Source organism: Cygnus olor, chromosome 4, assembly GCF_009769625.2.
Source record: "Cygnus olor isolate bCygOlo1 chromosome 4, bCygOlo1.pri.v2, whole genome shotgun sequence".
Lineage (NCBI taxonomy): Eukaryota > Metazoa > Chordata > Aves > Anseriformes > Anatidae > Cygnus > Cygnus olor.
In genome coordinates this window covers 75,870,570-75,884,386 of record NC_049172.1, presented here as the reverse complement: position 1 = coordinate 75,884,386, position 13,817 = coordinate 75,870,570, and the positions used below count along the sequence as shown (strand labels likewise).

General features: G+C 41.8%; 1 protein-coding gene and 1 non-coding gene across 3 annotated transcripts in view; both read left to right on the top strand.

The window, feature by feature from the left end:
* Window positions 1–13,817, top strand: part of ALMS1 (ALMS1 centrosome and basal body associated protein) — a 72,582-nt gene that overhangs the window by 9,138 nt on the left and 49,627 nt on the right. For both annotated transcript variants that reach the window (XM_040554485.1, XM_040554484.1), the window contains exons 2-3: window positions 2,691–2,825; window positions 5,171–5,366. In XM_040554485.1, coding sequence (XP_040410419.1) covers window positions 2,691–2,825; window positions 5,171–5,366 — 331 coding nt within the window. The remainder of the gene's footprint in view (window positions 1–2,690; window positions 2,826–5,170; window positions 5,367–13,817) is intronic.
* On the top strand, window positions 3,668–3,738 carry TRNAG-GCC. The gene has a single exon. It is a non-coding gene; the product is annotated as a tRNA-Gly (tRNA).

Here is a 13,817-nt window from a genome sequence, read left to right as displayed (position 1 = left end):
TAGTCTTGACACAAAGCCCAGGCAAAGCCTTTTTTTTGTGTGCAGGGAATTAATTTGGAGAAGTGTAGGAGAGCTGCTCCTCCCTGCCTGTGTCCCCAGGACAGCAGGGCAAGCTCCTCGGGGCTAAAAGGGGTGCCCTGCTCGGCGTGGGTAAGGCTGCACAAAAGACTATGACCACTGCTTCACCTAGTGGTTTCTGCCGGGCTGAGGCTTGGTTCCATCCGTGTGGATCACGGAGCTCCTGTCATCTCTAATTTTAGAGCTGTTGTCTCTGAGAGTGGGGAGCTTCATCAGCATTGCAGCGACGCTTTCAAGAGAAGCTTCTTTTTTCACTTAAATCTTCATTAAAGGTGCAGTGACGTGGAAAGCAAGTCCTCATCAACAAGAATCAACATCTCTCTGTTGAGTGCTAAAGCTTGTTTTAAACGCAGACAAAAATTTTCTTGCTGTTCCAGGTAATTTTGGGGTGCTGACCTACCCAGAAGCAAGGGGTGCTCCACGTGGCTGTGAGCTGTCAGTGCCACGCTGCACGCCCGCGGCTGCTCAGGGCAAAGGAAAGCTGCATGTTTTTGGTTCGGTGGTGCTGCTGCGTGGAAGAATGGTGCCGAATTTTGGCAACTGTTCTCCTTCCAAAAGCTAAAAATTGTGAGATTGCTGCATGGAGTTGAGGTCTGTGTAGCTACGTATGGAAAAGATGCAGAAGTGTTGCCCCAGAGATGTTCTTTAGTTTAAACGTGTGCGTTTGAGCAAGCAGTGTATTTTAAAGGAAAAAAAAAAATTAATTAAAAAAATTAAAAGGTCCCCGGAGCAAGCGCTTTAGAGGCAGGAGTGGTTCAGCTCTGTGCCTTCCCAGACTTGGTAGGGGTGGAAATGTGCCGTTCCCTGGAAGTTTGGATGCCTGGTAATTGGGATTTAGAGGGAAGGCCCAAACGCCTGTAGGTGACAACCCAGCCTGGTTTATTTTTTGTGGATGGACCAAAAGTGTTGGTATGCTTTGCGTGAGAAATCATCTTCAGCTGAGATTCTGTAGTAAAAAGTCGTCTCACCTTTTTTAAGTCCTAGCAGTCACATAAAAAAAAAAAAGAAGTTTTAAAAGCTTTTATTCATTTCCTTGCCGGCTTTTTGTGCGTAAGAAGAATTAAACAGAATTCAGGTGTAAATTTAGCTAATTTAGTCAGTATTATCCCTGTCTAAAGAAAGCAGTCTTAAATACTGAATTGTCGGTATTTCTTTTGCAGTGAAGCAGGTCTGTGCCCTGGACTTTTTTTTTGCTACGTTTGCGTCTGATCTCTTCCCTTAAAGACATTCATATTCTGTGAAAACTCTGGCTTGCTTTTCAGGCTGCAGAAGGTACTCGGTCAAATGTAGATCTGTGCTACTGAGTGGAAATTGGCAAATGAATGTTAGACCACTTTATCAGAAACATATCATGAAAGAAAAAGTCGCCGAAGGGCTTTGTAGCTGAAGGTTTAGATCCAACAGTATTCCAGTTAGGTGTGTAGAGGGAGAGCTTCCAGGAAATCCTCTGCTTCTCAGCAGCCCTGTCCTTTTTTCAGTGTGTCCCTGCCTACTTCAGCCCTTCATCCCCTGCCGGGGTGATGGGCCCTCATCACCCTCCTGCCCAGCTCGCTCTGGCTGCAGCGTTCTTCACTAAATACACCTCCAAGTATGGCTGAGCTTTAAAAAATTTTTAAATATTTGTTATTAGTAAGTTAAATTGGAACCGGAGTTGGCGTGAGGAAGCGTATGAGGGCAGGGAGGTGTATTAAAGGGGTAGGAGAGCTACAAGCCCTTCTGGTTGGGACTTCACGTCAAATCGCTGCATTAATAACTGAACCCGATATTCACCAGTGCCAGTCTCCAGATTTTATTTATTTATTTATTTTTAAGCTAATATCTGCTTTCCTTGGAACACTTTTGTTTTGGCTGAATCCGGGAGTTCTGAACATGTCTGTTTTCACACTTGTATACAACTGTGCTTGGACCTGGCCGAGGAAGGCTGTTAGAGTCGCTGGGATGGCAGGCATGGGATGCTCTGGGAGAGAAATTTGTTTCTGACTGCAGAATAGATTCCTCTGCTACCTCGAGGGAAAAATGTCACAGCTGCTCTTCTAGGCAGAAGTCCAATTTAACTTCAGTTCATGTCCTCAAAGTCAGGTAGTGCTAAATTGTAATGTAGAGATCATCTTGTAGTTGCTTTAAGATATTTACATAAATTGCCTTTAAAAATTGAGTTAAAAAAACTTAAATTGAGTTGATAACACTGATATAAATTAAAAGCCTTCTGTTTTTAACAAAAATAATATAAAAATAAAAAAAAAGGACTATAAAAAGAAGTCTGCTGTTAATAAAACAGACAGGACAAATGTCAGAATGATTTTGATCTAGACAGTGAGTTTAGTGTTTTGTGATTTACTCAGAGCTGCATGTATGTAGGATGGGAATGAGAAGTAAGTCTCTGGCCCTCAAAAATGAGTGGCTAACTTGCAGAAAATTAAACTCTGTTGGGACTCTGCATGGAATTTTGTTTGCTGGCCAAATACACTGGGGTGGATGCCTAACTTCCAGCATTAGGGATGTCCTGGCTATTTTGTATATTTAATTGTCTGTTTACTTAGATATGTATGCATGATGAAATACCCAGAAATTTTCTGCTTAGAAAACGCATGTGTTTTTTTTTTTTTTTTTAGCCTATTGCAACAACTCCACCGCATCGTCGTTGGAAGGAGGAATCGCTAAGCCAGAGCAGCAGTGAGACCCAGGCGTCGGCTACCAGCGGCATCTCCCTAGGAGAAGCGATATGTCAGAGAACTGCCATTAATCAGGTACTTGCCTTGTGCCTTTTTTTTTTTTTGTCACGGTTGAAGGTTAATTATGTGACTTAAAATAACACAAAGGGCTTTACCTGTATAATTCAGGCCTACCCCCCGTGAAGTTCGGTATTTCTGTATGTTGGAACTGCAGAACTACAGGACTGTTGTAAAATCTGTCAAGTTGTCTAGCCGTGATCCAGGTGTTACAAACCTTTTTTACATACAGTGTTCAAAACCGAGTCACCAGTAGTTCAGCTGAGAACATACCTGTGCTGAGGAGAGGGGGGTGACCTCTGTTTTCTGGTTATTAACTTACACAGATTTTCCAGTATAATGTTTTCTGCATCACAGCAGTGATGTGTATCCAGTTTGCAATTCACTATAATCCTGATCCTGCTACTCCTTCTAAGTTGTCAGATCAGTCTGCCTCAAAATACTGGATTTGCCTGTTAGAGAGCCATGCTTCAGTTCACGTAAAGTGTGACTACTTCTAGTCCCTAGTTTTAATGACGTTCTTGATTTGATTAAGGAAAATTGTACTCGCATTGTGATGCAGTAGTTCTATCTAATGGATACGCTGCTAAATATTTCAGTACTCCAAGAACTGCATAAGATCACGTTTTTTTGGAAACAAAGCTTCTCATCAACTCAGAGTTTTTAAATGGACTATAAAGAATCTTGAGCAAAGATGATAGCTCATGTAGTAAAATCCTGATGTGAAAAGCAGCTTGTAATACCTTAGCAGTGTTTCAAAAGGCAGAAGAACCTGCAACTATTATGCAAGGATGCTACTTCAGTCACAACTGAGTTTTAGCAAGGTGGTCGGTTTGTAACAGGAAAGCACACTGTATCTGGCATTGGTGGTTCAGTGGTAGAATTCTCGCCTGCCACGCGGGAGGCCCGGGTTCGATTCCCGGCCAATGCAGAAAGGCCCAAATTTTTGTGCCAAGAAGGCCAACAGCATCCTGGCTTGCATCAGGAATAGTGTAGCCAGCAAGAGCAGGGAGGATCATAGCCCAGTACTCAGCTCTGGTGAGGCTGCACCTTGAGTGCTGTGTTCAGTTTTGGGCCCCTCACTACACGAAGGACATCGAGGTGCTGGAGGGTGTCCAGAGAAGGGCTACGAAGCTGGTGAAGGGCCTGGGACACAAGTCCTGTGAGGAGCGGCTGAGGGAACTGGGGGTGTTTGGGCTGGGGAAGGGGAGGCTCAGGGCAGACCTCATTGCTCTCTGCAACTGCCTGAAAGGGAGATGTGGGGAGCTGGGGGTCGGCCTCTTCTTGCAGGTAACTAGTGATAGGACCAGTGGGAATGGCCTCAAGCTGTGCCAGGGGAGGTTCAGGTGGGAAATGAGGAGACATTTCTTCTCAGAAAGAGCGGCCAGGTGTAGGGATGGGGTGACAGGGAGGTGGTGGAGTCACCGTCCCTTGGGGGTGTTCAAGGAGAGGTTGGACGTGATGCTTGGAGGCATGGTTCAGTGGGTGACAGTGGTGGTAAGGGGGTGGTTGGACCAGATGAGCTCGGAGGGCTTTTCCAACCTTAATGACTCTGTGTGCTCTGTGTACTTCTGCCAATTTACCAGGACACTTTCTTACTTATATTAATGTATATGTAATTATGTTATATATGCTCATGATAATGGTTTGCCTTAAGTGATTGATATTCTTAAGTCTTTACACCAGACGGGTCTGTACCTTTTCTATAATTAAAAATTACCCATTTAATTACTTCCCCAGTAATCCCAAAGCAAATTCTTTAATGAATTACTTGAATTGACGATACACCTTTCCAGTTGCGCATGAACTGTATGTCTTTTTCTGTTAAAAAACAAAACGAAGGGTTGGCTAGAACTCTCAGGCACTATCTGTGTGAACTCAGAACTTTTATAACTAGAATCTTTTCAAAGTTGAATTGGTTAGTGCTCTGCTTGTTAATCCCCAGTTGCAGAATGCAAACCACATTTACTATACAGTGTCAGGTACTGTATTGGCCCAGCATCCTGCAGAAGCATTTGTCTTCATTGGGGTTGTCATTTCTAAGTGAGAGATTTCATTCTGGTTTGGAAAAAAGTCTTCTATATTTGTAGGATTTGGAGATGGAGCTCAGTTTCTGAGAAGTGATGGAAGGCTGGTGAACAGGTAGTGAATGCTGAGAACTCAGACCATGGTGAGAACTGACAGTGGACTTCGGCAGTTCATTAGTGCATCATGATTCTTTAACAATGACAACTGAGTATTTGTATAGAAAATACAATCTAGAAGCAGTAGCTTCACTATTTCAAAACCTAGGCTTTAATTTCTTGGTTAAAATGTCTTAGAATTTTCTTGATGCACGGTTTAATCTCCCCACTTGTTCTTAGGAAATTGAGTCGTGGTATCAGCTTCCACCAGAAGTGGATGCCAGCCGATTAACTGCTGCCTCAGAGACGAAGCTTGGCCTGACTTGTGATAGAAATGACCTGACAGAGTTCCCTACGCTGGAGGAAGGAGTGTTGTCTTCAGCAGAAACATCCAGAAGGCAGTATCCTGGAGATACATCACGTGGCTTACTGCTGGGTATGTTCAACACGGCATCTTTAATCTGCTAAATGATTAGGATTTTACTTTTCCTTTCAAAGCAGTCCTCAGCTTGGATTTGACTTCTTGTGAGAACTGGTGTTCACAAAATATGTTCTGTGTAATTTTTTTGTCAAAGCCCGTCTTCAAAATGAGATAGAGAGCTTGTGTGCCTTCCCTGGCTCTTTTAATAGGTGAACTGATTATCTTTGTTCTCAGGTAAAACTGTAGTCTTGTTTTCCTGGAGAATTAACAGTAAGCTGTATTCAAGTTAGAAATTTTGGGGGTTCTTTTTAGGTGATCAGATATTCTCTTTAAAATCTGTGTTAGTTTTAGTCATAAATCTTTGTTAACTTCAAAACAGTAAACTAGATGTAATTGATAGCATCAAAAACTTTGGTGTGCACATATTTGTACCCCTGTCTCATATATTCAAGCTACTGTGTACTGCTTCCACTTTTCTCTGCTTATTTTGTTACAAAGCAATCTCCAAATACAGTTTTAAAAAGTTTTCAGTGGCCCTTTATAGAGGTACTGTATAAATGCTGCTGCTCTTTAATTAATTGGTATTTGTATTCATTTGCAGATAAGAAGAAAAACTGAGGAATTTTAGCTAGAAGTACTGTACTACTGCAACCCAAACTATCCAGATAAAGGGATTTGCTCACGTAGGAAGTTAGTATAACAAAGACTACCTAGAAGGGGAAGGTGATGGTAATTTTCAAAGTGTCTGAGTCAGCTGATGTCCACCCACTCGCACTGTTGCACTCAGAACCACCAACTTTTTTTTTTTCCACCTGGTGGTCTAGCTAGGATGCACTAACCTCAGTGTTACAGGCCAGCTATCAAAACTATCAAGTTCTGGTTATGGGGTGGTGCTTTGCTGTATCCTGCTGTCCTCTTGGGCTAACAGGAGAAGGCACCGTGTATATGAAATGCTGCAACCTTGTTATCCTCCTGTTTTCAGGGCACAGGGTCTTCTGCTAAATAGCCTTCTGTTCTGGTGCTTGCATATGTGTTCACAACCAAATTCTTACTTCATTCATATCAACATAAAGGTTTTTGTTACAAGTCCTTAAATTTCTGTCGTCAGACAATACCTGTATTGGGATGTAACACATTAAGGGAAAGAATCACTATCTGTATTAAATTGGTCATTTGGGCCTTGCAGTGCTTTTTCAGGTGGTATGTTCTCCTCAGTATTGTTAATCATAGCGAAGATATGAAAGCTGCGTGCAGTTTATTGCTTTATTACAAGCATTGTCATTAAGAATGCAGTTTCAAATACAAAAAACCTGAAGGGTGTTAAAGCTGATGTCTGTGACCATCCAGAATAATACACTGATGGTAAATACTTAGTTTTTGCATCAACTGATTATAACAGCTGTCGGTTTTCTGACATAATTTGAGGCTTTTTGGCTTGGTGTTTCCTCATACTTCAGCTTCTTGTTCTATTTGTTGTAGTTCATCAATAAGTTTGTTTTCCAGCCATACTAGTGCTGGTGTAGCAATCTTCCAGACCGTATAGTTCTGATTAGCTAATGCATGATGTGGCTGGACACTGCATATATTTCATCCTTGATACGTAAATGAAGGACACATGGAGTTCAGTTATCCCCACCAAGCTGGATACTGGGAAAGAATATGCATGCAGCTGTTTCTAGCATCCTAAGTGAGAGAATCATTAACTGCTGATTCGTCCTGTATTTGAAGTAGTTTTTGCTGCATTCAAGTACAGCATTCTTCTGGCTGTATTCCTGTAGGACAGACCCATTTGTTATAACTCCATTTTTCACAACGCATCTTTAGCTCTGCTAATACACCATGAGCTCTCACATGAGGTATCCTGAGTGACTGATGGATTACTTTTGGTAATGCTAGTGGGACCGTGCATCTATTATTTGGCAGTCATCTTTATTTTTGACATAAAGTATCCAGGTTTTCTGCTTCTCTATTTTTTCTAATCTAATCTGATGACATGGTTGTATTGTTTCCATGCCTGGAACTTGCACCAGCCTAGACGCAGATTTATTCATGGAATCATAGAATAGTTTGGGTTGGAAGGGACCTTAAAGGCCATCTAGTTCCACCACCACGGGGTGGTTCATTTACTTATTTTCTTTCTGCATTGAGTGTTTAGATAAATGATATTTTTGTAGCAATAGACCATAATTTATAGTGTTTAATATTCTGTTAGTGGTCCTAATTGCTAACGCATGCCTTTAGGTACAATTTATATTGCTGTCAGAAATATTTTCCAGTTTTAATGCCTCTGTTTTAGAAAAGATAAGCGTTTCTGTTGCTTCCCTTCACATCTAATTGCCACAGTTTAGTTAGATTGATTTGAGAGGTTCCAAAATTTAATTTTTGCCTTTATTCATTCCGTTTTACATTGATTTTCATCCATGTGGAGTCAGAATATTCTGATCCATTCCGGTTGTATGTTTTGTAGTTCACTGGCAGCAGTACATCTTTGAAACAGAAAACTTCTGTTAGTAACACAACATTATTCTCTGCATCTTAAGATGCAAGTGATACTACTATACTACTGATTTATTGAAGTAATTTATAATTATCCTCAAAATGGTGGAAACAAAGACTTTTTTTTTCAAATGATCCCCATTAATAATAGCAAACGCATCTGTCCCCCAACAAGAGAAACTAATTTCTCTTGGAAGTGGAGCCAACCTTGATTGGATCCATTTTTCTTTATTGCTTTTATTTGCTTGTATTTGCTCTTTTTTTTTTTTAAACTTTGACTTTGAGCTATGGCAATTAATTTATAAAGTATATTATACCTTGGGCCATCAACCATGGCATGAAATTTAACAAGAACAGTTCAATTCTGTGCTTGAGGTGGAGTAATGCTGAACATAAGTACAGATTGGGAGACCAGTGGCTGGAGAGCAGCTCTGCAGAAAGGGATCTGGGGGCGCTGGTGGCAGTGGGCTCAGCACGTCCAGCAGGGTGCCTGGCAGCCTAGAGCACGTGTTGGGGTGCATCAAACACGACATAGCCAGGCAGTCAAAAGAGGTGATTCTCTTGCTGTGCTCAGTGTTGATGCAGCCTCGCCTTGAACGTTGCGTGCAGCTCGGGGCTCCACGACATAAAAAGGATGTTAAGGTCCTTGAAAGTGTCCAGAGGAGGGCAGCAAAGCTAGTGAAAGGCCTGGGAGGCATGTCCTGTGGGGAGAGGCTGAGGACACTGGGTTTGTTAAGCCTGGAGTAAAGGAGGTTGAGGGGTGACCTCTTTGTTCTCTGCAACTCCCTGAGGAAGGGAATTAGGGAGGTGCTCATCTTTTCTCACTGGTATATATTGACAGAACGCATGGGAATGGCACAGAGCTGCACCAGGAGAGGGTCAGACTGAACATTTGGTAAAACATCTTAACTGAGAGGGTAGTTAGATGCTGGAACAGGTGTCCCAGTGACGTAGTGGTTGCCCATGCCTGTCTGTGTTTAACAGTGTTAACCAAATGACTCAATGATACATTTTAATTTTTAGGTCAGCCCCGAAGAAGTCTGACAGTTGGACTCGATCTTTGTAGGTCCTTTCCACTTGGAACTATTCTATCTTCTCCTTTTTTTTGCATATGCACACTTAATAAAACCAAAAAGTAAAGGTAGAGCTAGGTAGTGTATAGTTAACCGTACCCATATAGAATCATCGAAGCATTCAGGTTGGAAAAGACCTCTAAGATCATCTAGTCCAACCTTTAATATTGTGTAAGTGGTTTATTTTCCTTTTCTGTGCTGTCTATGGAAGACACAACTAGCCAAGACTGTTATCAATACTTGGTTTCGTTACCCAGGCTAGAATGGTTTCCTTGCTTACCTTACTTAATTATTGCATTATTTTCATTTATTGCATTTCTGTTTCCTTACTCATCCCAGTTACAGTGTTCAGCCACTGTTCAGCAGTCCCCCACCCATGGTTGTTGTCCATCGGTTGCAATGCTCTTGTTGCATTTAGGTGTAGAGTTCTGCTCTTAAATGCTGGTTCTTACATCACATTTGATCATGTGGTGTAAGTCTAACTTCTGACTTTCAGCGTTAGCTTTGTCTCATTTCCAATCAAATATTATGCTGTTAATTTTCCCTGCGCAAACCTTTGTGGGTCTAGATGATGTAACAGTAAGTTACAATATGTTAACTTCTTGCATGCTGATAGCACTTATTTTTCTTTTTTTCTTTACTTCCATGGCACCCACCTGGACTTCTTTTATGCATATCCTTGCATACGCTTCTTGGAAACGCATTTCTTAACAATGCTGTTACTAAGCTTGAAATGTTTCTTTTTGTACTGATATCCCTTAGAGGATCACTCTGCAAAATCAAGTGTTACCCACCTGTTATGTTATTATATTTGTGACTCACTTTTCCAGGATGTAGCTGAAATTGCTGAATAAAGCGGCTTCTAAGGCTGGTTTCACTACACCATCTTTTTTGTTCTTTTCATAAACAAACAAGATAATTATAGGCAAATAGCATGATTGCTTGTGATATTTTAAAAATAGGCCTCTGTTGCTTCCAGTTAACGGCAAGTTCAGCTTGCAATTTGCTTTTCCAGTACCTGCTTGTGTGCATGTTGCTCTTTGTGGTTGTTTGTTCTGAAGTTGAACAACTGGCTCAAGGGGATGGAGTTGAAAGTGCCTTGGGAATAGCCTGATAAACATTTGTGGCTCCTATGGTTTTTTGAATTCAGTGGTGAATATACATAGATTTCTGTGAAGAAAACCAGGACAGAAGATGACATCTACCTGCAAATGCAAAATCTGGGACAAAGTTAGCTTTGGTAGAAGTAGTACATCTGTTGAAGGAACTTCTAAAATCCTGTGTGTGATACAAAAGGATGGAAGTAATGACCAGCACATCTTTTTCCTTCTTAGAAACTTCAGGTAGCTTATTGTAAGTCTTGGACTTAGACTTTTGCCAAGACATAGTTATTATATTGCTTTTGGTCTATACTGAATGCTAAACCATTTTGCTCTAAGCTTTTCTTCTTTCTATAAGCATCATGTTAGCAAGATGAAATGAGGTCCTGTTCTGGCATAACAGCACAGGCAGAAAAGCTGGTATGGCTGAATTAGTTGCTGGCTGCTGTGGATTTGGAGTGACTTTTGAGATGTTTTGGAATAAATGTTCTCCTTTATGAAGCAAAAAACACTCCTTGCTTTCTCATGTTTGGGTCTACAGGTAACATCTCACTGCAATGTACACATAAAGTGTCTGGGTAAAGTTAGGTAATACTGAATAACACCCTTTTTTTGTTTTGCCATGTGGGAAATTCAGGTTTAAGTCAGATATTAGAAAGTGGAAGGACACGATAGGTTAGGTATGCTTTATCTTTGACTACATCCTTGGTGTGGGATTAGTGTATTTAGTATGTTGTATAGCTTTTTGTCCACATTAGTTTGCAGAACTAGAAACCTTTTTATCATGAAAAATTTCCTGTTATTTGTCAAAGTTTGTTTTTTTAAATGCAAGATGAAATAGAAAGCGTAAGGCTTTCTAACATGATACTTAAAGATCTAAGAATTCCCTATACTTCTGGCATCTTATTTACTGCTTTCTAGAGTGTGTGCCAGTAACCACAGCATTTCCTTATATATGCTTAAATTTCCAGATCTGAGAGGGAAGGGAGCAACGTAAGCGATAATACTAATTTATTCCTTTCTCTCTTCAGAAGGTGTTTGAATCACCTTTTGGTGGTGGAAAGAAAAATCACAATGACAGTTGCATTGAAACTGCTCCTGCTACATTGTGGAACAGATTGACAAAGCCAAGAAGGTTTTGTTTTTGTTTTGCCTTCCTTTTTTATCTTCCACAAATGGCAGTTTGACTCTGGCATTCAGAATTGTCAGCAGGCTGTAAGATAATGTAGCATGCCCAGCTTTGCTTGTTCAGTGAATTCAACTGTGAGGAAGCTTTTGACCTTCAGAGCGACAGCAGGAAGAATTACTGTTTTGACACAAGATCCTCGAAGTGTGTTGTACTGACGTCACTTGCTGCTTTAAGCATCGAGCACCTGCTTCTCTGCCTGCAAAACCTAGGTTATGCCGGAGTGTAATGAGCCCCTAGATCATTGTAAGCGACCAAAATATGATAGCAATGATCCTTCTCCCTCTAGAATAAGTTACTGAAAAAAATAGAGTTCGTGCGCTAAAAGATTAGAAAAGGCTTAAAGAAAAAGAAAAGAGCTGGAAGGGAAAGAACATTTGACATGGATGGAGTTATATTGTATAAAATATTTTTAGTTTTGTAGCCCCAGTTAAATCATTTATTGAACTCCATAGGGGTGTTTCTGCAGGTTGCTGCAGGGGGCAAGCTGGAGGAGAGGGTTTCCACCGAGGATGCGACTGTGCTGAATCGCAACTGCTCCTTCTCACTCTTTTCTCTTCCCCTTCTTCTCACCCTGCATGGCTTTGAGGTTCGTGTTCTGCCTCCAGGCACTGAGCACCAGCACCCTTCCTCTGAGTGAAGTTCTGGTGCCTGTGCAAAAAGAGGAGGGGGAAATGCATCCCTGGGCTGGGGTGGGGAGACTGGGGCTGTACCTTGCTGAGATTTGGCTTCATTGCTTTGGGTGGAGGTGGAGAACTCGGAGGCTCTTGTTCAGGATGATGTATAAGAGGCTGAGGAAGGAGAGAAGAGAGAATTGAAGCAAAAAATAGATGTTGAAGCTATTAATGATCTATTTAAACTGCTTTGTACATCTTCTAGAATGCCAGCGATGTTGGATCTTGTCGATGCACTCCGGAGTATCTTATCATCTGGGTTTGCATAGCTTCAGTGTTTTATGTTGGATTGTTGTTTTATATATATATATGAACTGAAATCCTCTTAACTACCAGATTTCTGGTCTTGCATGCGTACATACAAATGTGATTGAGTCACCGGTAGTCTTCTCTTTTATTACACTAACGAGATCTAGGTCTGACAGCCTTTTGTGGTGAGGCGTGCTTCTCCGATCACTTGGCTGTTTTCTCTGATCCTCCCGTGATATCTTCTTATCTTAGGGGTATCTTCTGAGTTACGGTTATCAGGACCTGCAAATGCTATTTCAACAATAGCTTCAGCAAAAGGTAGGCAAGAGCAGTCCTTGTTACTACTTAGCAACAATTTTTCTCCTTGTATATCTAGAAAACAGGCTTGCCATTCTGGGTTCAGTAATGTGCTGGGCTCCTGTCCTGGCTTGTTGATCATGACCCCAAGTCATCCTCTAAGGTAGCCCTCGACTCTCTTAGATTTGCCAGGGTGCTTTGTCCCCCAAAACGTATGGCTGGACTTTGGTCATACGAAGATCTATTTCTATAAAAAGATCTCTATCTATCTATCTGTATAAAGATCTGTATCTATTATCTATCTATCTGTATTTCTGGGCTCTCCGGTACAAAAAAGACAGGGATCTCCTGGAAAGAGCCCAGCAGAGGGCCACAAAGATGATACGGGGCCTGGAGCATCTTCCCTATGAAGAAAGGCTGGGAGACCTGGGTCTGTTCAGCCTTGAGAAGAGAAGACTGAGAGGGGGATCTTATCAATGTTTACAAATACCTGAAATGTGGGAGACAGAGGGATTTGGCCAACCTCTTTTCAGTGGTTTGTGGGGACAGGACAAGGGGCAGTGGCCACAAAATGGAGCCCAGGAAGTTCCGCACCAACCCGCAAAAGAACTTCTTCCCGGTGAGGGTGACGGAGCACTGGGACAGGCTGCCCAGGGGGGTTGTGGGGTCTCCTTCTCTGGAGATATTCAAGGCACGTCTGGATGCCTACCTGGGCAGCCTGCTCTAGGGAACTGCTTTGGCGGGGGGGTTGGACTCGATGATCTCTTGAGGTCCCTTCCAACCCCTACAATTCTGTGATTTTGTGATATCATTTGCCATGCTGCGATGCCAGGTGACCAGGCCGCCCTGTAGTGGTGGTCTCTGCTGCGAGATATTTATTGCTCGGCAAAGATCTGCCTCATCTTTGTGCCTCTACTCTAAACAGGTAGGGATTTCTGGGGGCCAGGGTTTGGGATAGGACCGGGACGAGAACGGCCATTGAAGGGACTGACTGGATGCGTACCCGTGTAGGGAGGATTTCCTGTTTATAACTCTGCTTGGAGAATGGTAAATAATTTTTCATCAGTTAGAGTGCGAGGTTGAATTTCTCAGCACAAATATTGAGTGGTACTTAAATTTGTGTTGATACAATATATCTTCAGAGCATTGATTTATCAGCCAAATATTGTGACTTAATGGTGTGTGTGTGTATGTCTATATGCACATTTATTTTATCAATACGTGTGTAGATGCATTAAAAGTTGTTTGGCAGGATCTATTTTTGACAGCATTTGACAGCTTTTTTTCAATTATTTCTTGGTTCCCTCCCTCATAGTCTTTTTTGTCTCTTCATTTACAAAGGCAGCACACCCAGGCTTTATTGTGCAGGGAGCTTTTTCTTTAATCACTTC